The 21,619-nt window shown below is 41.3% G+C and overlaps 1 protein-coding gene across 1 annotated transcript; it reads left to right on the plus strand.

Annotated features, from left to right (window-relative positions):
• Nucleotides 1-2,045: 2,045 nt before the first annotated feature.
• On the plus strand, nucleotides 2,046-20,010 carry LOC125263004 (trichohyalin-like). Its single transcript, XM_048181838.1, has 5 exons — nucleotides 2,046-3,012; nucleotides 8,913-9,318; nucleotides 10,150-10,556; nucleotides 15,773-17,270; nucleotides 19,938-20,010. The coding sequence occupies exons 1-5, from the start codon at nucleotides 2,184-2,186 to the stop codon at nucleotides 20,008-20,010; spliced, it is 3,213 nt and encodes a 1,070-aa protein (XP_048037795.1). The 5' UTR covers nucleotides 2,046-2,183.
• Nucleotides 20,011-21,619: the final 1,609 nt, after the last annotated feature.

Below are 21,619 nucleotides of genomic sequence, written 5' to 3' on the forward strand. Positions count from 1 at the left end.
AAAATTCCTCATTTCCAAATCTCAAATATGCCGCACATCCCCTGAGGGCTGCTGCACAAACACAAGCGAGTTGGACAAACTCTACTGGTTACAAAAGTGTTTCAGTTTGACAAATCCAAACAAATCCAACTTTGCTCACAGCTGATTGGTCCAGATTTGGTTTGCAATCTCTAACCCAGAATAAAATCGTTAGCTGTGTAGCGCAAGTTACCATGATAATGAACACCGCTAAACACCAGAGGTGTGGACTCGAGTCATGTGACTTGGACTCGAGTCAGACTCGAGTCATGAATTTGATGACTTTAGACTCGACTCGACAAAATCTACAAAGACTTGCAACTCGACTTGGACTTTAACATCAATGACTCGTGACTTCACTTGGACTTGCGCCTTTTGACTCGAGAAGACTTGCTACTTCCCATGAAAACCTGGGGAAAAAAATGTTCACACGGCCGCGCCGCTCTCAGTGTATCTGCATCTGTGAAAAAAATGTGCACCACCTGTATGCATGCAGAGAGCACGACATCCAATCACTGTAGTCCCACGTTGGTTTGATTCGACAGCATCTAAGCAGGCACATTGCAAGACAACCACTGAAGCGCAACAAGCAACAACGCGCCAGTTGGCAAAATGATACCAAAGATAGTTTCGTTTGGCTATAAAAATTACGAGGTAGTCGACAAAAAACGAGTCGCAATTTGCAAAACATGCGGGTCGAACATTACAGATGGAGCTGCCACAACGTCCAACTTTGTTCGACACCTGAAGTTGCACAAAGAAAGGTAAGTTTTGAACGAATGCTAAGCACCTTATCGGATGTACCATAACTTGCTAGCTGAAATACAAGCATTTTTTGTGAAAATTTAAATTTTCAGTTTTTTACTGTATTTGATTAATGTCATTGTATAAAAAGAGGTTTAAATAAATACAAATCTTACAGACATACATGATTTGCATAAATTTTATTTCTGTGGTAAGAGGACTTGAAATGACTCGAAACTAAAATGGTAGGACTTTGGACTCGACTTGAGACTTGTTGGCTTTGACTTTTGACTCGACTCGGGACTCGAGGGCAAAGACTTGAGACTTACTTGTGACTTGCATAACAATGACTTTGTCCCACATCTGCTAAACACCAATCCACCTTCTTGAGCCCGAAAAAACTAGAGTTTGCTTAAAAGGGGGGTATAATGCTATTTATTTCATGCATTCTGACTTATTTACACAGTTAAAGAGTTGGATTTTCATGCTAAACATGGCCAAAGTTTCAAAACATGAGTTGGACATATGACGGAGTATTTCTGTGCCAAAAATTCTCTTCCAAATGGTCACAGGATTCAGATTTTTTTTTTCGAGCATCGGCCTGAGTGATGTAAACTGGGGAGGAACTCCTTGTACGGGCATTTCTCCCGGAAAGGCGCGCCGCACACGTGGACCTGAGCGAGAGAGCAGGGTAGAAACCAAAACTGGCTTCATCCAATTAAAAAAAAAAAAAATTAATCTTTTATAAATGTTATTAAACCTTCTGAAAGGGTTACTTGATATTTTAACATCACTGCTAGTGTCTTGTGTGAAAACTGGTTGAAATATTAAGCCAGACTACTGACACATTTTCATATGGCCAGTAATTTAATTCTGTCATAACTCTTGTAGAATTTTAATATGAGATTCTTCAGTGAAGATTGTGCAGTGCATTTTTTTTGCCTCGTGTGAGAGTGAGTGTTTAAGTGTATGTGTGTTTATGTGTGTGTGTGTCTGAGTGTGTGTCAGTGTTCTTGTTTAACCTACATCGTGAGGACCAAATGTCTCCACAAGGATAGTAAAACCTGAGATCGCCTACATTGTGGGGACCAGCCAGCAGTCCCCATGAGGGAAATTCATTAATAAACGTACTAAATTATGCTTATTTGAAAATTTAAAAATGCAGGTTAGGGTAGGAGATAGAAGATACAGTTTGTACAGTATAAAAATCATTAAGGAGAGTCCCCACAAAAGATGCAAACCAGACATAAATGTGTGTGTGTGTGTGTGTGTGTGTGTGTGGTATTCCCTAAATTATGGAGGCCAAACATCCCCACAAGGATAGTAATACCAGTAAATTTTGACCTTATACTGACATTTTTTGGTCACCATGAGGAAAACAGCTTATAAATCATATTAAATGGAGTATTTTGAAAATGTAAATGATGGGTGTGTTTAGGGGTAGGAGATATAATATACAGTTTGTACAGTATAAAAAAATGTTGTCTATAGAATGTGGAAATCCAGCATGTGTGTGTGCGTGTGTCTGCTTTTTTTCAGTCAGAATTGTTCTGCTAGGAAAGAATGTATCAGAAAACAGCAGAGTTGGAAACACTATACTGGGAACAGCAGTGTTTCACAGTGAAGCTCCTTCATCTTCTTCACAGCAGCACAGCGTGAGAATCAGTGGAAAGGTGGAGAAGAGACACATCGCAGTCATCAACACTTCTCACCTGCTCCAGCCAGAGCTCTCAGAGCATCAGATCACACAGACAGTGAGAGAGTGTGTGTCTCTGTCTGCTCCAGGACCTCATGTGATCTTACTCGTACTGCAGTATAATGACTTCACTGATGAGGACAGACACAGAGTGAAAACTGTGCTGAAACTCTTCAGTGAGAAGGCCATTAAACACACTATAGTGCTGACTACTGATGAAGAGCCACGCACATCAATGTTACCTTTTAAGATATGGAATAACACTATTGATAATTTAATAAAGGAGTGTGGAGGAGAACTTCTTCAGTTTGATACAAGAAACCCAGAATGGTGCTCTGAGATGTTGAGAAGGACAGAGGAGATGCTCAAAGAAGAACATGAAGAATTTATCTTCTGTAACAGGTATGAGGATAAAGATGATGGAACATCAGTGGACGAAGATCCGGCCAGATCTGGAGGTTCAGTCCAAAGAGACAACAAAGAGGAGGAGGATTCTGACCTTAATGAGGATGGAAAACTCCACAAGAACAAAAAAACAGGAAGTGATGGAGGAGGTTTGTCAAAGTCTTTTTTCTGGATAATACCTCTAAGAATATGCTCATGAACTACTGTTTTGTCCTTTAATAGTTAGAGTGTAGTAGAAAAAGAAAATGACAGGTAGAAAAATTAGTAGCACTACTTTGTGACTGGAACTGTTATTTATTCTTTTTACTGTTCTGTTTTGTTTAGGTTGAAAAGTTTCTAAAATGTTTGTACATAAACTGTTGTAACCTCCATTCCATGATGTAGGGAACGAGACATTGTGTCAAATAATTTAGACTCTAGGGGTAATTCTTGGAAAACCCAAACACCTCTGGCGTATTCAGAAAAGACCAATGAATTTGGCGTGTGGAATTTGCATGACTGGACACTCTTCCCGAACATACCAGTATAAAAGTAGGCCAGTGTAGCAAATTAGCTCAAAGGGGAAATCTTAATAATTATAATAAAAATATTAATAAATTAATCATAACTCATTATGATTATTCATTATGATAAATTATGAATATATGCATCAGAATACTTGATGTAGCTACATTAACTTTACAATCAATCAGTTCATCCTGTGAACACTCGGTACTTTTATTTATTAATTCTAAGAGAAGGTTATTTTTCATGGCCACAGAAAAATAATTCTTTCTTAGCATTTACAGCACTTAGAGCATGTAACATAATCGATCATTTAAGTGACAATTGATTTGCAGGCAGGGAGTCAGAACCAAATATGTTTTGTGCACAAGTTTTATTAACTAAATCACAAACATATAACTAACAAACACATACACACACACACACAAATCACACATACAGTACACGGGTAGAATGGGAACTAAAAATGAAAACAGGGAATGAAGCTAGGGAGAAGAGTTATTACAAGTGAGGCTCCCGCACTTCCTCTCTCGCACCACCGGAGGGAGCCATCACCTGAATATTGACTTGCTCATTTGGACTTAATTTCCCAGAGGCCTTCATTCCTGGGACTGATTGCACACACCTGCACCTCATTACACTCACACACTTTATAAGCAGCACGCACACACACACATTGCAAAGTCTTGATTTGCCCCGGTGATCATTTCTGAGGGTTATTGTGGATTGTTACTCTTGTGTTTGACTGGACTCTTCCTTGTGTTTGATTCTCTGCTGCCTGCCCCGACCATTGCCTGTTTCTGAACTATGTTTGTTTGCTGCCTGACCTGATTTCTGCCTTGCGAATCTGCCTTATCCTTGCCCTGTTGTGTTTGCCTTTTTAATAAAAGCTGCAAATGGATCTTCACTCTGTCGACCCATCATTACAAGAGTGATTAACCAGGAAGGAATCATCATCTTATCATTACAAAGCTCCTTTGTTTACAAAGGGGGTTCACAACTTTAACTAACTAGCAGCAATTTAGTATAGTGTACGATACTTGCATTATGCCTCAGCTGTTGAAGAGCGTCCGAATATACTGTTGCAGTAGAAAGTCCTGAGAGTTTGATCTGATTGTGTTGAAGTTGCAATCGAGCTCTCCTGTGTTGAATGAAGAAGCGATGCCAAACTTGTGTGTTTAGTTTGACTCTTAAGAGTCTCTACTCTCTACTAAAGGACATGGCTGGAGTGCAGGTTTAGGCCTACAGGCCTTGGCCTGAGAGGGCACCCAGCAGGAGTTATCTTGGGGCAGTCGTAGACTCCAAACTTGGTGTAGGTGAGGATACATTAACCTTTGGTTCTTATCATAAAATATGCATAAAACAAAAATACCATACAAAAGACACTACACAAAACAGTCATAATCATAAACATAATGTTGTGGGATGCATGTTCATTTATAGATCTGTTTATCTATAAATTAATGCAGGAAAGTCTGTCTTGAGGGCTATGGGTTTTTCTATGGCCTCTGCTTTTTCATGTGGCTACATAGTTCAGGGCAATAAACTAAGCCTTATCAGATGCTGTCCATAGTAACTGAGGCCGTTGCCCAGGCTGGTCCATTGGGGGAGGGTTCTGCAGACCCCAGAGTGAGTTTTAAAGATTAATTGTTAAATATGACAAATAACTGTGTCTGATTTGTCTCAGTAGTTACTCCAGGATGCTCCACACATTCAGCTTTGTGCCAAGGAGCCGAGATAGCGTCTCTACTATTTCAGCAGGTAGTTCAGTGTTGTGACAGGAGGCAAACAACGTCTTGCGTCCTCCATCAGGAAATGGGGGTTACATCAGTAACCAAAATGTTCCTGTCTATCGCTCAATTGACATTGTGTCGAATGAATTAACTAAATACCACAACTACTGAACTGTGTCACGAGACCTGGCGGTGCAGATGCATGCAAGCTTTCGTGTGCTACAAGCAAGTGCAGCTATACTAACATGTCAGGAGGAATCGCTTCCAAATTCACCACTTGGTCCCTGAAGGGAGTTGTGGGAACTTTAGGCACATAATCAGGCCAGGGTCTCAGGACCACATGCGAGTCTGCTGGGCCAAATTGTAGGCATGATTCACAAACAGAGAAGTTTTGTAGGTCCACCACACTCTTGACAGAGGTGAGCGCAATCAGAAGGGCCGTCTTCATAGAGAGGGCAGTGAGCTCAACTGATTGAAAGGGTTCAAATGGATCTTTATTTAAGGCTTGTAAGAATAAAGAGAGATCCCAAGAGGGGATGAGGCAAGGTCTTGAATAATTCAACCTTCAGGCACCTAGTGATCAGGTCATGCTTCCCCAGAGAACTGCCACCCACAGTGCTAATGCAGCTACATACACTTTTAGGGTGAAGTCGGAGAGGTGCCTCTTAAGGCCCTGTTGGAGAAAGGAAAGCACAGACCCAACACCAAACCTCAATGGGTCTTCACATTGGGAAGAACACCATGTAGTGAAGAGGCTGTACTTCAAGGCATACAGCCACGTAGTAGAGGGAGCTCTTGTCTGAGTAGGTATCGTATCTGGTAGGAAGCAGACATGTAGGTTCCACAGGTCTGGGAATGGGTACCAGATTGTGCCCTGCCCGTGAGACAGAAGGTGCCTTCTCAGGGGAATTTGCCAGGGAGGTGTTGACGCTAACAGCGTGAGCTCTGAGAACCAAGTCTGGCTGGGCCAGTACGGCTCAACCATTAGGACTTGTTCATCTCACTCCCTGACTTTGCACAATATCTGAGCAACGAGGCTCTCAGTCTGTCCAAGGGCTGAAAGTGCAACAAAACGGCGTGATGGCCATGATACGTGTGCCATGGCATCATGCCCAGCTTAGGACTCAAGCATGAAGCCAGGGCTGAAGCAGTCTCATATGCATCAACCCTAGCATCATTATCTCAGCTGAGGATGTCATTTGCCCTAGGAGCCTCTGGAAATATTTAAGAGAAACCACTGTCTTGTGCTTGAACAGATTCAAGCACCTGTGCAAAGTCCGGACATGGTGACTGACTCCACACTGAGAAAAGAGATGCTCGGCAAGGGGATGCTCTTCTCCCAACTGACTCAAAGTCCCAATCAGGCTAGCTGTTGAAGGACCAAGTCCCTGTGTGCACATACCAACTCCTGAGAGTGAGCTAGAATTAGCCAGTCATCGAGGTAGTTGAGTATGCGGATGCCCACTTCCCTTAACAGGGCAAGGGCAGCCTCTGCGACTTTAATAAAGATACAAGGAGACAGGGACAACTCGAAAGGGTGGGCCTTGTGCTGGTATGCCTGTCCCTTGAAGGCAAATCATAGAAATGATCTGTGACAAGGAATGATCAAAACATGAAAGTACGCGTCCTTCAGGTCAATCGCCGTGAACCAATCCTGGAGTCTGACATATGTGAGCACGTGTCTGTGCATCTTGAATGGGAGCTTGTGTAAGGCCCAATTCAATACTCACAGGTCTAAGATTGGACTTAACCCACCGCCCTTCTTGGTTATGATGAAGTATGGGCTATAGTACCCTTTCTTCATCTCGGCCAGAGTGACAGGCTCTATCACGTCTTTGGCTAGAAGGACTGCAATCTCTGTCTGCAGGACAGCAGCATCCTCACCTCGCACTGAGGTGAGAAGGACACCACTGTATTTGGAGGGGTGCCTGCAAACTGGATTGTGTAGCTGAGCTGGATTGTCCTGAATAGCCAGTGTGACAGGTTGTGAAGTACTAGCTACGTGCCCAAATGAGAATGTCGGGTGGGAAGCTTGCGGTGAGGTGGAGCAAGACATGCCATGTCAGGAGACTTTGCACCCCTTAAAGACCATGACGAATGATGTACAAGAGCATATACCTTGGTCCGGAGGCCCGCAGTGGCAGAGGTTAGTGACGGTGAAAGAAGCTGTGCTTCTTTGCAGCTTGTCAAACTTAACTGTGTACAGGCCTGATGCTGCAGAACGTGGGAAGTCATTTCCATCCACTGAGGTTCTAGTGCAAATTTCTGATGCATGGCCATCATAGTGATGATAGAAAATTCACTTCCCCCTCCGATAGGAGTGAGATTTATCCCCAGTCCTGGGGCAAGCGGGTCAGCAGTCAAAGCCCTGTGTGGGTTTTTGGTGGTGCACCTGCCTGCGTGAGGACAACTGGGATCTGGCTGCCAGGCAGGGCCGATGCAGTCTTCGCATGAGGCCGGCCCTGACAACGAGCAGGCAGGGCTTGAGACCTCAGGGGTCTGGCTTCCCTGGAAGTGGACTCATGCCAAGGCATGATATGTTTGATGGTCTTTGTCTGCTTTTTTTACTGCCAAGAACTGCTGTGCGCTGAAGAGGCCACCTTGGGCAATGGCGGCTTTCTCAAAATCCTGCATCTACGCAAGATTTAGCCATGGATGGTGCTCCTGGACCACCAATGTGGACATTGCCCGACCCAGGGCCTGCACCGCAATCTTCATAGCCCAAATGGAACGTAGTTCCTGCATTACCTCTGGGTCAGAAATACCCTTGTGCAGATCTTTTAATGCTTTGGCCTGGTAGACCCTCAGGATAACCATTGCATGCAGAACAGAGGTGGCTCTTCCAGCAGCGTTTTACATGCCTTGGACATGAGCCTCAGATGATTCCTCCAGGTGGCGGCAAACTAATTGTCCAATCGCGAGCCCTCGGAGCATGGTGGAGGATTCTGGTCCAGCTCAATATTCGCAACTGCCCTGGCAAGCACGGTTGCCAACTCGGCGTCAGCCTCAGACTGAGCCAACAAACCTGAGGGGGGTCTTACAATGGTACTTGTTGTGAACTTACAAGGGTACATTAAGTACTGGTTGTTTCAATAAGTACTGTACAGTGTTTCCTTTACTCTTTACTTTAAAAACTATGTCTATAATGGGTAATATTTTATGTATTTAAGGTCTGAGATGTGGCAAACATTATTATCTAATCAGCCAATATTGTCTTAAATATCCTGTATAGCACTTTGTCTTTTATTACATGAGATTTTAACCAAATGTTGATTTTGGTAAAATGTTGCAACAATGTTAATTGACAATTATAAGTGTTTGTATGAACATATGGGCATATGATGATATAATTGTTAGTTTTGGATGTTATGTTGTCATAAATCCATACTTTCTTTTTACAGTCAGTACAAGAGAGCAAATTTCCAAAACATGCATTCACTAAAACGTTAAGTCATAAACTATTGCAAAGTAGCATTCAATAGATAAAATAACGTATTGCGATCTAATATTTTACAATATAATATTTTGTTGTTGTTGTTGTTTAAGGAGCTGAACAGAGTCTACTGTCTCTAAATATTGTTGACAATTTTCACTTAAAATTCAATATACTGTTTTTAATTTTTATTTGATCTTTAGATTCAAGAGAGAGAGCAGATGATCTGAGGATTGTGCTGCTGGGAAGAACTGGAGTTGGGAAGAGTTCAACTGGAAACACAATCTTAGGAACAGACGCATTTATATCAGTACTAAAGAGAGTCAAGGAGATTCATGTGAAATTAACGGCCGGCACGTTACTGTGATGGACACTCCAGGACTGTTTGATACTAAACTGAGTAATGAGGAGATCCAGAGAGAAATCACCAACTGCATCTCCATGATCCTGCCTGGACCACATGTGTTTCTCTTACTGATACCAGTGGGACGATTCACTCAAGAAGAAGCAACAGCAGTGAAGATCATCCAAGAGACGTTTGGTGAAAAATCTTTAATGTTCACCATGGTGCTCTTCACCAGAGGAGATGACCTGAAGGACAAAACTGTTGAACAGTATCTGGGAAAACCTGGATCTCCTTTGATGAGCCTGATTGAAGCATGTGGAAACAGATACCATGTGTTCAATAATAATCAGACTGGAGACCGAACACAGGTGTCTGATCTACTGAAGAAGATAGATGACATGGTGAAAGAAAACGGAGATAGTTACTACTCATGTAAGATGTTCAGAGAGATGGAAAGAGAAATACAAGAAAAAGAAAAGATGATTCTGATGGAGAGAGTGGAACAACTGAACAGAGAAAAAGAAGAACTGATGAAAAAACATGAAGAAGAGAAAAAGAGGATGATGGAGGAAGAAAGACAAAATCATAATAAAGAGAGAAAGAGAAGAGAATAAGAATTTAGAGAGAGAGAAGACCGATATAAAAAAGACATTAAAGAAAGAGAGGAACAAGAAAGAAAGATACGAGATGAGATGAAGAGAGAACGAGAGGAATGGGAGAGACAGAAACAACAGGAAAAACAAAGAAAAGAAGAAGAGGATAAGAATAGGAGAAAGAAAGAACAGGAAATGTCAGATGAATATTATCAAAGACTTAAACAAGAGGAAGAGAAAATGAAGATGATACTGGAAAAAGAAAGACAAAATCATGATAAAGAGAGAAAGAGAAGAGAAGAATTATTTAAAGAGAGAGAAGAACAATATAAAAATTACATTAAAGAAAGAGAGGAAGAAGAGAGAAAGACACGAGAGGAGATGAAGAGAGAACGAGAGGAATGGGAGAGACAGAAACAACAGGAAAGACAAAGAAGAGATGAAGAGGATGAGAGAAGGAGAAAGAAAGAACAGGCAATGAGGGATGAATATAATCAGAGACTTAAACAAGATGAAGAGAGAATGATGATGATGATGGCGAAAGAAAGACAGAGTCATGACAAAGAGATAAAGAGAAGAGAAGAAGAATTCAGAGAGAGAGAAGAACGACATAAAACAGAGATGGAAAGAGAACGAGAGGAATGGGAGAGACAGAAACAACAGGAATGACAAAAAAGAGAGGAAGAGAATGAGAGAAGAAAAAAGATAGAACAGGAAACATGGGATGAATATTATCAGAGACTTAAACGAGAGATAGAAAGAAGACAGAGAGAGAGAGAGGTTCTTCAGTCCAAACATAAAGAAGAGAGAGAGATAATGAAGAAGATGATGGATGAAGAAAGACAGCATCATGATAAAGAGAGAAAGAGAAGAGAAGAGGAATATAAAGAAAGAGAAGAACAATATAAAAGAGATATTAAAGACATAGAGCATCATGAAACAAAGATAAGAGAGGAGATGAAGAGAGAACGAGAGGAATGGGAGAGACAGAAACAACAAGAAAGACAAAGAGAAGAAGAGGAGAAAGAAACACATATATCCAATGAACTTTATATGGGAACTCCTGAGGATCAGCTCACAAGCAGTAAGTAAAAATAATAACCAGCTAATTTTGAAATTAATTTACTAAAATATTGAACAGACAATATTAACTGAAGAAATCTACAAAGACAAAGAAATCATAATTTTCCAATTCATAAAAAAAAAGCTAGGAAATGACTCAGGAAACAAGTATTGAAACACACTAACTGAAATTGTATTCAATAGTTGGTGGAAAAGTCTTTTTTTGCAATGACGGCTTCAAGGTGCATCCTGTATGACCAAACTTTAAATCTTGAATATTCTGGGGATCTCTCTTGTGAATTTTGATCTTCAGTTCCTTCCACAAATGCTCTGTTGGGTTTAGGTCTGGTGATTTACTAGGACATTCAAACAGCTTTATTTATTCCTTCTTGAACCAATTCAAACTCTCCTTTGCAGTGTGTTTTGGATTGTTGTCCTGGTGGAAGGTCCACTAAAGTCTCATCTTCTTCTTCCTGGTGGATGGCAACAAATTTATCTCAAGTATTCCCAGTTCATAGTTCCATTCATCTTCCCTTCAATAATATTGATTCTGCCAGTACCATGAGAAGAGAAACAGCCCCATACCATGATGCTTCCACCTCGACAACATCAATGTTGGTGTGGTATTTTTAGGGCCATATGCAAAGCCATTTCTCCTCCATACATGGCATGTGGTTTTGTTGTGTTCGTTTTTTGTCACATCTGACCGCACTAAATACTCCCAGTAGTCCAGACCTTTTCAAATGTTGTGTAGAAAACTTAAAATGAGCTTCAACATGCCTTTTCTTCAATAATGGAGCTTTCTGTGGCGAGCGTGCATGGCTGTGGCTGTGGAGTGCATTTCCTAATGTTTTCTCTGTGACAACTGTACCAGCTGCCACCAAGTCTTTCTGGACCTCTTTCCGAGTGGTCCTTGGTTCTTGAGCTACTCTTCTGACTAACCTTCTGGCTCCCGGATCAGAAATCTGGCGAGGAGCTCCTTTGCATGGCCAATTGATGGTGGAATGATATTCCTTGTGAATATCATTGTGATTTGTGAAAAATGGCCCCAATGGTGCTTACAGGAACATTTAGGAGTTGGAAAATTCTTCTGTAACCATTTGTTAGGTTAGAAAAAGGCTTACCCACCTCTGAATGCAAGTATTGGACATCTCCTGATGGGTGGAGGCAAAGAGCTCTCCCAAGACTTTCAAAACAAGAATTTAAATTACTGTATTGCTTCAATCACAGCTTATCCTGCCATGAAAACTCCCATAGGCCAGAAAACCAATGAGAACGTGGGACAATAATGACGCTCCATAACAAAAGCGCGAAGGCGCAAAAGCTGCTGTAGATCAGCTTACGCGGAAGTCTCTGTAACTGGCAGATTTAAAGAAAATTACCGTCGTTTGGCAAATAAATAAATTAATGACAGTTACATAAGCATTACCAATCATGTAGGCTTTATGGTACACCTCAAACATGGGATTTATTATAATTTATAATGTTAATATTAATTGCCAAGTCCACGAATGGCTTGGGTATGCAGAGCATTCGCAGCTTATATGGACTGCACGCCACTGATATACTTTATATATACTTTCACTGCTTTTCAACAGTGTATGTGGTTGCTACTTACAGAATCATCTTAATGATGCTACGCTAGGGCATATCATCAGTGATATTACCTGGGGTCACAGATTGTTTCTGGTCTTTCCAATATCATACACTCTCACCCAGGTGACCCGACCAGGGTTGATCAGACCCCGGCCTGTGCCCTAGCAGCAACCAACATATCTGCCCTTTTTAGCCAAATCCACCTAGATGCTTCTGTGCTGCGTCTGTGGTGGTGTGAAGAGCACTCCTTCGTCTCTCTCATGATACCAAGTGCCCTGTATGCCCTGCACAACCCTGACATCCACCCTCCACAGGCCAACACTTGGCTCTCCAACCTTTTCTTTGGCAGTCACTCCTCAGTTCCTCATACTCTGCTCTTGCTTCCATCCTCCAATCCTGTGCCAAAAGAGTAGCCCAGTTGCCTTCTGGTGTTCTCTAGTTGGACTTTCTCCCTCTTTGACAAAGTGAATAGCATTCCTGCTCGGCCCTGTCCTTCGGCAGATGTTAAGAGTATTGCAAATGGTTTCTGCTATTGTTCTGAGGACCTGGTCATGCCGCCATCAAGAATGACCATCATTCCTTCCCTTAGAAACTGCTCCCATCAGCACTTTGTGGCGCAGTTACACCTCAGCTCCTTCAACTGCAGCTTCTGCTCTCCATTTCCTTGCTGTTCTTACTGCCAGTCTTGCTCCTGTAACCTTTGTGTCTGATTCACTGTACCACAGCACTTCTCTCACTCGCATTACCTTCAACTTCTCAATAAATTTCCAGGGGAGTCTCAGTTTGCAGGAGCTCCCATACAGCACAATACTATTGATATTTCTTGGTAAACCCAGCCATCTTTGCAGAAACTGGCTGACTACTGTCTCCAGTTCGGTAACGGTAGAAATTTGGAACTCACATAGCAGCAGTGGCCATAGGTTTCTTGGTAGTATGCCATGCTGGTAGATCCAAGCTTTAAACCGCCCTGGAAGGCCACTCCTGTCAACTTCCTGCAGCCATTGCTTACACTCCCCACAGGTGTATCTTATTGAAGCTTTGTCCTTGAGTGTCGCATTAAATATCTAACCAAGACTCTCCCCTTCTTCAGCACTACAAATCTTTACTTTGCAGGCTTGAAGGATATTCTTGCCCTCCCCATCAGCCTTTCCAGCCCCTTCAGTATCCACCTGGCACCTGGTACTGACTCTGTTGTAATCATCAAGAAAATCTGCCAAACATGACAGTTTATTGCAAACATGTTTATTGCCAGGCTCAATAGGTGACTGACATAGTGCAGCCTGTGATAATGCCAACCTCCAACCTGCACCATTCTGAGGTTATTGGTCCTGCTGAGACTCTCAGGTGGAACTCGTTGTAATAGCCATTATGAGCTTTCTGATGCCTTCAGGAACATGGTGCCTCTGCAGAGCACTCTCAACAACTTTGTGGGGAATTGAGCCATAGGCATTTACCAAAACTAACCACAGCACCACTAAGTTTCCCTTAGTTTCTCTGGCCTCCCTCAGCAGCTGTGTGATGACTCCTGTATGCTCCAAGCAACCTGGTAACTTTGGGATGCCGCCCTTTTGGACAGAGATGTCGCTGTAATTGTTCCTCAAGAAGTATTCAATTAAGTGCTTTGCTGCCACGCTAAAGAAGAATTTCCATCAACACTTAGCAAGGATATTATCCTAAACTGTTTCTTCTTTCAGGATCTACACACCATTCACATACCTCAATTGCTTGAGCACTTTGCCTCTCCTCCAGATACATTTGAGTATTTTCCACAACTTTCAGAGAAGACGAGGGAAGCATTTGTAGATGTTATAGGTGGTACCACTCAGACCAGGTGCTGAGCCAGCTCTGGCTTTCTTGAGGAGCGGCTCTCGAAGTCAAAGGCCTCTGCTGATTTTGGGGCTAATGAGAATGTCACATTCTCCAAGTTCAACTTCTCTGTTTGGATCGCTGTGTTACAATCACGCCTTCCCGGACTCCAGTTCCCAGCATCCTCCTGTTCTGTACACCTGTCTGCACTTCCTTCCTTAGTCTTCCCGCCATCTCCCCGGATTCCCAGCACCTGTTGTCCTCGTCAGCACTCCCTTTAAGTTGGACTCACTCCCTGCACTCCTTGTCAGTTCTCTTGTTTAGCATATGTGTGTGAAGCTGTTCATCTGCTCCGTTGTTGTAAATAAAGCCCTTGTTATTGTGGATTTCCGTACTCGCCTCGTCTCTACAGCACGTAACAGAAGAACTGACCCAAACCGCCTGGAAATCTACAAAGAAGATGGGCTTTTTCCTTGTTCCTGGCTCTCCCGTGTCTCGCAAACAAACTTCAGCGGAGGATCGCCGATGTGGGTTCCGGCAGGACGGTCGCTCGCTGGAGAGATATGTGGAGGAATTTGTTGAGCTTGCTTATTTGGTGAACTGGCTGGATGCCCCGTTGAACGCCTGTTTTCTGGCGGGGCTGGACGAGGACATGATCCGTTTTGAAGAACCTGCCTGTTGTTTTTCCCTAGTCAAAGCAATTAATCTGATTTTGTTTCTAAATTGTTCTGATTTTGTCATTGAGGAGGTTCTAGAAAAATCATGTAATCCTCGTCCAGTCCCCACAGAAACACAGGCGGCCTGGCCAGTTCACCAATCGCCGCTTTCCTCCACCTGCCCCTCCAGTGGGGATTCCCCTGGTGTCCTGCTGGACCCAAACCCTGTGAAGGCCGAAGATAGATCCTCTGCTGGGCCCAGACGGCCAAGAAAAAAGAGAAAGAAGGCCGCCAAGCAACCCCAGTCTCCAGTGTCTGCTGTCTCCGAACAGCCCCAGTCCCCAGCGGTCTCCGCCTCCGAGCCTGAGCCGTCGCCTCTAGCGATAACCCCTCCAGTGTCAGTGTGTCTCTTAATTGAGTATGAGGGGATGGACTGGACCTCGTTTTTAGACCCCTCTCCTACCCTCGACGAATCCACTCCAGCCTTCCATGAGCCCGCTCCCGCCTTCCACGAGCCCGCTCCCGCCTTCCACAGCAGCCCCCGAGCCCAATCTAGCAGCCTCTGAGCCCGCTCCAGCAGCCAAAGAGCCCGCTCCAACCATTCTCGAGCCCACTCAAGCCCACGAACCCACTCCTTACCACGAGCCCTTCCAGCCCCCCCTAAGACTCCCAAAAAATTTTTTTGGGGGGGCTATGTACCTGTGGGTGGGCCGCCCACGACCCCTGACCCGCCATGGCCGCCCACAGCTCCTGAACCGCCATGGCTGCCCACAGCTCCTGACCCGCCATGGCTGCCCACGTCTCCTGACCTGCCGTGACAGCCCAAGGTCCTAGACCCGCCCTGGAGACCTCCGCACCCGTCTAGCAATGGGAAATGAATGACAAAACAGACAATATTAAATATTTGGCTACAAAAGTTTATTTACAGATTTTGTTAGTAAGAAAGTAGGTGCTATACAAAAAACAAAAAAAAAACATAGATCTTTCTGCTTTTTTTCTTGTTCTTGTTTTCCATTGGAATCATTAATAAGAATTATTTTTGTTTGCTAATTAGTTCCATTTGTTTAAAACTGAAATATAATTTCTATTCACATGGAATGCTTTTGCTCCCTGTAAAACTCAGGGTCCCAAATTTAATCAGTTGTTGTTAATCTCTATACTCTGTTATTATCTTTTTCAGGTGATGAAGATTCACTATCGGATTCAGGATGTTTGCGAATCTTGATGTTTGGGAGGACAGGAAATGGAAAGAGTGCCACAGGAAACACTATCCTTGGAAAAAATGAGTTTCACAGTGAAGACAGTAAATGTTTGGTGACCACTATTTGTAAGAAGGGAGTTGTTGAAGATGATGGTAAATCAGTAGCTGTTATTGATACTCCAGGTCTCTTTGAGACGACACTGTCAAAAGAACAAGTGGTGGAAGAAATAATGAATTGTGTTTTACTGTCAGCACCTGGACCTCATGTGTTCATCATTGTGTTGAGTTTGGGAAGAATCACTCAAGAGGAGAGAGACACTCTAGAGATGATACAGAAGATCTTTGGCCCAAAAGCAGCAGAGTTCAGCATCGTTCTCTTCACTAGAGCAGATGATCTGAAAAAACAAACAATAGAAGAATATGTAGAGAAGATTAACAATGATGAACTCAAGAAACTGATCAGAGACTGTGGAAACAGATTCCTGGCTTTTAACAACACAGAAATGCAAGATCGGACACAAGTTACTAAACTGATACACATGATAGAAGAGCTGAAGGAATCTAATGAGGAACGATGCTTCACTAATGAGATGTTTGAGGAGGCAGCGATCTCCATTGAAAAGAGAAGGAACATGCTAGAAGAGAATAAAAGAAAAAAACAGGATCAAGTTGAAGAACTAGAAGCCAAATATGACATGGAAGACAAAAGCATGAGAAAGATACTGGAGGAAAAGAAACATAAAAAAGATGAAGAAAGAGTGAGGATGGAGAAAATGTTCAGAGAAAAAGTGGAAACACTCTGGAGAGAGTTTGAGGAGAAAGAAAAATCAGAGCAGAAGAAACGAGAAGAAGAATATCAGAAACGATCAGAAGAGGAAGAACAGCGAAGAGCTGAATATGATCAAAGAATAGATGAGATAAAGAGAGAGTTTGAAAATCAGAAATTACAGTATGAAAAACTGCAAAAAGAAAGAGAAGAGGAAGATAGAAAGAGAGAAGAGGAACATAAACAAGATCAAGAAAAGATGAAAAATGAGCAGGAGCGCATCCTGGCAGAGTTAAGAAGAAAACAGGAAGAGGAAATAAAAAAGAGAGATTCCGAGGAACAAATGAGGAAGAAGCAAGAAGAGAAAGAGAGAGAAGAATGGACGAGAAAAATAAAAGAGGCTGAAAATGATGAAGAGATTAAACGACGGCAGAGAGAATGGGAGGAAGAGAAGAAAAAACAGATGAGAGAACAAGAGGAAGAGGAAAGACAGAGACAAGAGAGACACGAGGAACAACTGAGAGAAAAACAAGAAGAACTGGAGAACATTAGAAATGAATTTGAAACCAACAGAGAAGAAGAAGAACAGATGATAGAGGAGGAGAAACACAAACAGATAAGAGAGAGAGAAGAAAAAGAGAGAGAATATGAAGAAAAGAGAAATGAAAAGAAAAACCGTTATGAGCAGCTGGAGAGAGAGAGGAAAGAGGAGTGGGAGAGAAGAAAACGAGAGGATGAAGAGAGAAGATCCGAAAAGAGAAAGAGATGGGAGAAAATGATGGAAGATCTGAAACAAGATCAAGAAGAAGAGATCAAGAGAAGAGAAAGAGAGGAGAGAGAAAGAATAGAAAGAGAAGAAAAAGAGTGTGATGAAATGAAACAGAAACATGAAGAAGAGATAGAGAAGATGAAGGAGAAATATCAAGATGAAGGTAGAGAACAAGAAGAAGAACTGAATGATTTCATAAGGAGAAGAGAGCAGCATGCTCAGCAGTTCAAGGAGAGGCTTGAACAACTATATGAAATGAAAAGGTTAAGAAAGGAACTAAAAGATAAATGGCCATGTCATGTCATGTGAAACATTTGAAGACTTCGGATGCAAAAGCCTCTGAATTTTTCAACAAATAGCATTTTTATTAAGCTTGTATGTTTATGTTCAGTTATTTCACTTTAATGGCAATGAAAATGACCTATTAAAGTGAAATTAAAATTGATAAAATTTTCAATTTTCCCCTATGTTTCTCTCTAATGACTTAATCAGGGCTCTTGACGTCAGCTCCTGCCCTGCAGAGTTTAGTTGTAACATTAAGCACTAAGTGATCATTAAGTGATCCTGAAGACCTTGATGAAGGTGTTTGTTTAGAGTTCAAGCTCTACAGGAGCAGATTTGAATAGAGCTAAAGTGATCAAACAAAATATATTTTCTCTTGGTAAATTTTAAAACATGATGGATATAACAAACCTCAAATACAACAACAACAAACTGATGTCAGCTGTTCATGTATGAAGATATAGATGAAATGAAGATAATAGATGAAACCTGAGATGCTGATGCTAAGATGCTAATTTTACAGTCCTGTTTCACATGTACATACTACTGTATATACTTATTGTAGTAATTACAATAACTGGGTAAAAACTAGGTACTAGTCCTGAACCTACCACTAAACATAATCTTGGGATGTGCCCAAAGCCGAATACTATATTCTGAACGGAAATGACGTGTACTACAGAGCCCCTAAAGGGAATACACATGAGATGGGAAGAAAAAATATATATCTTTCTATATATATGCTTTCTCTCGCAATTATATATTTGGGTAATTATAATGTAAATAATTTGCCAACATCAGGAAGCTGCTGTTAATATGCAGATTATTTTTTGAATGCACGCACGCTTTTACACTTTCGAGATTCGCAATCGCACATGCTGTGTGTATAGTGAAATCTGTTGTACTACAAAGTAACAGGCTCCTGCTAGAAAACGACTAACCATGTCCCTTTCGTGGCATCGTAGACTGCGTTTTTCCCCCCCCGTGCCTTTATGAATACGGATTTAGTATTTGGGCACACCCTATGTTATTCAGTACTTTCTTGTTAAGTACACTGTAAGTACATTGAAAGTGCATGCACTGTAAAATAAAGTGCAACAGAAGTTTTTATTTACTTCATATGTTCTTTTCATTTAATTATTTGTAACATGATCATTGTAATCTGAACATTATTCTGAAATTATGCTGTACTTTCACATATTTACTGATTACAAACACATAAAAGAATAAAATTTCTCATTCACACAGATCATGTGATGCTGTTCGTCTTCATCAATGAGATTCTGAACAGTAACCAAATAATACATTTTACAAACATGCAACAGGTCTCCACGGTCTTTAAACTGAGGCCCGAAACAGCCCGTACCTGAGATCTGTCGCTGTAGAGATGTACCTGCATTATTGCTATTATAAGCCAAGACAGCTTTGTAAGACCTATACTGCACATAACCACTGAGCTATTCATTGGTTAAAATGACAAGAACATATACAACGTTTAAATAGACATCAAGTAGCAGAAAAGAAATGCACAGAGATGGCGACACGGCTATTTGACTTGCTGTCACGTTTCATTTCATTCATATAGTTTGCACTCAATCATGTATCATATCATAGAAAAGCTTTCCAGCGCTGGAGAGAGTGGGAAGGCCTGAAAACTGGAAGAGTACCTTTTTATAAGTACTTGAGCATTTGGATTGATGATAAGCTATTGTTTAATGTACATTTTGCTAATCTAATCAGGAAACTCAAACTGAAGCTGGGCTTTTATTTTAGAAATAAATCTAATTTTACTTTTAAGACCAAAAAGAAACTTGTAGAAGCTACCTTTCTAACTGTGCTTGATTATGGTGGAATATTATACATGCATTTGGCCTCTTCTATCTTAACATGCCTTGATTTGGTATACCATGCTTGACTACGTTTTATTACAAATGCAAAATCCCATACTCATCATTGCATTTTATATGAGATGGTGGGTTGGTCATCATTAGCTATACATACATTATTATTTATAAAGCAATGTTAGGTAAACTTTCAGCTTATCTCTGTACTCTTCTTTGTCTTTGTTCTGGCAATTACCAGCTACGCTCTTCCAAGTGTTTGCCTTTTAACGTACCTCGAGCTTGTACAGAACTGGAGAAAACTGCTTTTCACATTATGCACCCTGGGCATGGAATAATTTGCAAAAAGATCTAAAACTATATAAATTTGTGTCTATTGGTGAATTTAAAGGCATTATAAAGAGAGAAGCTTGTATATATAAAGTATAGGAAGCTTGTGATTGTTTTTGTTGAGAGGATATGTTGAAATATTGTTGTAATGTATAGTGTGGCCCACATCCGGTACGTGCGGATTACACGTGGACCAGATGTGGGCTGGATCTGGACTGACACGATGTAGCAAGTTGAGTTGCAAGTCTTCTTTGATTATATCAAGGATTATGAGGACTGAGGCGGAGCCAGAGGGAAGCCGTAGAGGTGGATGATGGGCGACGACACCAATAAGGGATAAGCATGCTTAAAAAAAACGAAGAAATTAAAAAAAATTGATAAACTGTACTGTGAAACCTTTTACAAATCAGAATAGAGAAGTTAGGGACTCACAAATTTCACTAATCATAGATAGTCTATTTGAGCCAAGTATGACCTGGCTAGATGACCATTTTTAAACTTAAACTGATTTGACTAATGGCTTGGATTGGTGCAGACTGTTTCTTATTAATACACAAGAAAAAGAGGACAGAGCAGTGAAAAACATTGAAACACAATAAAATCCAGTTGTGAAAGTTTTCACAAATCAGGCTCAATCTAAAACAGGTGATTTTGTATTAATGCGGTCTGTGTGTTTATTGGAAATAGACAATAAACATGCTTATATTTCACATTCCTGACTAGCGAACATAACAAGGGGTTTACGGACAAGAGGATTTTTTTGCAATAAAAGAAAAAACATGGATCATTATAAAATTGTAAAGATCCCCCTATTGGCCCAAAAACGGAGTCCGACGGTGTTGGGCGAAGGTTAACGCGTGTATGCCTTTTCAGCGTCTCTGTGAAGTTCACTTAATTTCACTCGTTTAATCTGACTCCAATTTCAAATGATTCTTATTCTAAGGGTTGTGTCTCCAATTAGAAATTAATCATTTGTTATGTATTCATTTAGATATTTGATTATTCTGGGTATCTCTTATTTTCAATTATTCTTTCATTACGGACCCATTATCGCATCGGCCGACTGCGTTCTCACGGACATAAATTCGCCAGTTTATGATTCTTAGTCAGAGGGTGCAGAGTTTACTAATGCATTTGAGTCGAACCGCCACATGCTTGTTCATACAAAAATACAGTTTTCTTAGTCACGATACTGCAACTTGCTAAGTCAATAACAGACAAACTCAAAAAGTCCCATGATGTGCCCACATGCTCCTTTCATGGGGCTCTCTAGTTTGACCTGCCCTGACGCAGATTTACGGAAATAACAGACTCCAATAATCTACCGGTCATAATGATTTCAGAAGAATCCAGAGTAAATCAAATATAACATTTTATTTGTCAAGTAAAAATGGATCATGCCAATTACATTACAATTAGACAATTAGAAGCCAATTCAGAAATGATAAATGCATAACATCGATTACTCAAAGAAATGCATATACACACAGTGAAGTGTGAATATCTTCAGACATTCACCCATCTCTGTATGGGGGTTCTGGTTACAGAAGTTCCCACATGACTGCTTTGCTCTTTACCTTTTATACCAGGACCAGAACAAAAGGATCGTAAATGTTTATTACACCAACACCTGTTTTGGGGGAGAGGAGAAGAGACACCACCCAAAAAGAGGACAGAATTTTCCTTAGTTTTCCATCTTCTTCATAATTCTAGTGACTGCTGTGAAATTGAGACCATTTTACCAATCGCACCTGAGACATTTAAAATGATACCAAACATGAAAAGGGAAAAACAATAAATACACAAGTTACATTATATGTGTTGAATAACTTTCAGTC

The sequence above is a fragment of the Megalobrama amblycephala genome, linkage group LG2, assembly GCF_018812025.1.
Source record: "Megalobrama amblycephala isolate DHTTF-2021 linkage group LG2, ASM1881202v1, whole genome shotgun sequence".
In the NCBI taxonomy this organism is placed as follows: domain Eukaryota; kingdom Metazoa; phylum Chordata; class Actinopteri; order Cypriniformes; family Xenocyprididae; genus Megalobrama; species Megalobrama amblycephala.

Excerpts from the sequence above, each read along its gene's own strand:
- LOC125263004 (XM_048181838.1), top strand. The coding sequence starts at position 2,184 with ATGATGGGTGTGTTTAGGGGTAGGAGATATAATATACAGTTTGTACAG. Across the intron at positions 3,013-8,912 it reads AACAGGAAGTGATGGAGGAG|GACTGTTTGATACTAAACTG; the intron begins GTTTGTCAAAGT and ends TGGACACTCCAG. Across the intron at positions 10,557-15,772 it reads TGAGGATCAGCTCACAAGCA|GTGATGAAGATTCACTATCG; the intron begins GTAAGTAAAAAT and ends TATCTTTTTCAG.